This window comes from Crocuta crocuta, unplaced genomic scaffold (genome assembly GCF_008692635.1).
Source record: "Crocuta crocuta isolate KB4526 unplaced genomic scaffold, BGI_CrCroc_1.0 scaffold50, whole genome shotgun sequence".
Taxonomy (NCBI): domain Eukaryota; kingdom Metazoa; phylum Chordata; class Mammalia; order Carnivora; family Hyaenidae; genus Crocuta; species Crocuta crocuta.
Genome location: NW_027527428.1, coordinates 5371367 through 5373146, shown reverse-complemented (window position 1 = coordinate 5373146; position 1780 = coordinate 5371367). Strand labels below are relative to the sequence as shown.

Here is a 1780-nt window from a genome sequence, read left to right as displayed (position 1 = left end):
GCTGCATTTCCCCTCCAGGCAGCTGTGATTCTAGAAGACACTACATTAAGCTGACTCATTTGTAAATGAAAGGGCTCGGCCAAATCTTTAGGGTTCCTTTGAGCTTCCGCAGCTGGAGACTGGGCTCCAATGCTTACTATGGACTTTAGGACGTTCGAGGGGCGGCTGGGGCGGGGTGGCGGGGACGGCTCCCTGCTGCCACCTCGCGGCACCGCCCGGCAATGCGCGGTGCTCTCTGGCTTCCGCTCTTGGCTTCCCAGGCTCTGGAGCTGATGGTACCATCTCAGAGGCAGTCATTCCATCTCAAAAGCCCGGTTCCTTCCCTGCCTCCGCAGGACAATCCAGGAAATGGATCTGTACACACTAAATTCAGGCCCCACAAGGCTGGACTCCCAGGTGGACCCCTGCCTCTTGCCGGAAGCCTCCATCTAGAGTCTGCAAACCCCACAAAAGTGATGGGTCCAAATGCATCCGCCCATAACTCCGCCCCCAGAACCTTCTCCTTCTAAGCTTCCTCACGTTACCATCATCAGCTGCCCAGAATGGAGCTTCAGGCTCATTCGGGAGGTGTCTCTGGCCTCACCACCATGTTCTGAGGATCCCGGGGTCCCGAGCGGTCAGCACCCCCACCAAGGTGCCTGCAGAAGCTGGGTCCTCAGGTCCCCTCCTCTCTGGGGGACCCTTACCACACGACCGCCCTCCTGGCATCTGCCTCCCCCTACACCTCCCATCCAGCTTCTTCTCTGCCTTCTCCAGCCTTTTTTCTGGAACCCCAGGACACTGAACCGTCTCCATGACACCCCCACCCCTTCCGTGATAATCTTCCATGACTCTCTGTAGAATTAAGCTCAGGAGAGACCCTTCCCCCCCCGGCTCCTCTCCCTTCCCATTCCTACCCTCCGCTACCCCAAAGCCACCTGGTGCGGCCACAACTTCCCACACACCCTCCTTCTGCACCTGGATGCCTCCCCAGGGGTCCTTCAAGTTGAGGTCACTCCTCTGCTCCGTCTCCCCCTCCTCCGCCACCCCCAGCATTGCGGGCACACCTGTCCTACCTCACTGCTCACCGCTCACGGCTCTGCTCCCCCATGGCCTCCGGGTTCCCAGACGAATGACAGTCCCAGGGACTATCATTCGTGATATCCCCCAGTCCCTAGCGGACGGCCAGACCAATATTAGACGCTCATTGTTCGTTGAATGGAAAGAGAGAGGAGGGGGGAGGGGGAGGAGCAGGAGCTGACAGGTGTCCCCGTGCCACATCCTATGCAATTCCGTCGTTCTCTAAAGCTCGTGCGAAGCCTTGGGCATCAAGTCGGCCCAAAGCTCAAAATAATGGAGAAAGTCGAAGCATCGAGCTAGAGCCTCACATGTGAGGCATGTCAGTTTCAGGAGTAATCCCCTAGGCATTTTGCGTATCCCTACAAAACATTCCAAATAGCCTGAAGTCTACGTCACCGAAGGTCATGTATATGAAGATGGAATCATTCAGCAGAAATTCATGACTTGTCAGGAAAAGCCGCCCCTCCTCTCCTCTCCAGTCTGTAACCTGATCAACTGGTCAGGGGCCCGGCTCACAGCACCATCCCTGCCTCCTACGAGCAGGGTGTTCTCAGAACCCTGGAAGACGCTCTCGAAGGACAAAGCTAGAATGGAAAGGCAAACCGAGGGCTGGGGTGGGGGGGTCTGTGTCCTCTTTTTTTTTTTTAATGTTTACTTATTTAATTTTGAGACAGTGAGAGATAGACAGCAAGCAGGGAAGGCGCAGAAAGAGAGGGAGACG

General features: G+C 56.3%; 1 protein-coding gene across 1 annotated transcript in view; it reads right to left on the bottom strand.

Annotated features, from left to right (window-relative positions):
• C1QTNF1 (C1q and TNF related 1) overlaps positions 1-1035 on the bottom strand; it is a 3157-nt gene extending 2122 nt beyond the window's left edge. Inside the window, exon 1 of the mRNA XM_077756343.1 lies at positions 897-1035. Within this exon, the coding sequence (XP_077612469.1) occupies positions 897-1035 (139 nt within the window). The remainder of the gene's footprint in view (positions 1-896) is intronic.
• Positions 1036-1780: the final 745 nt, after the last annotated feature.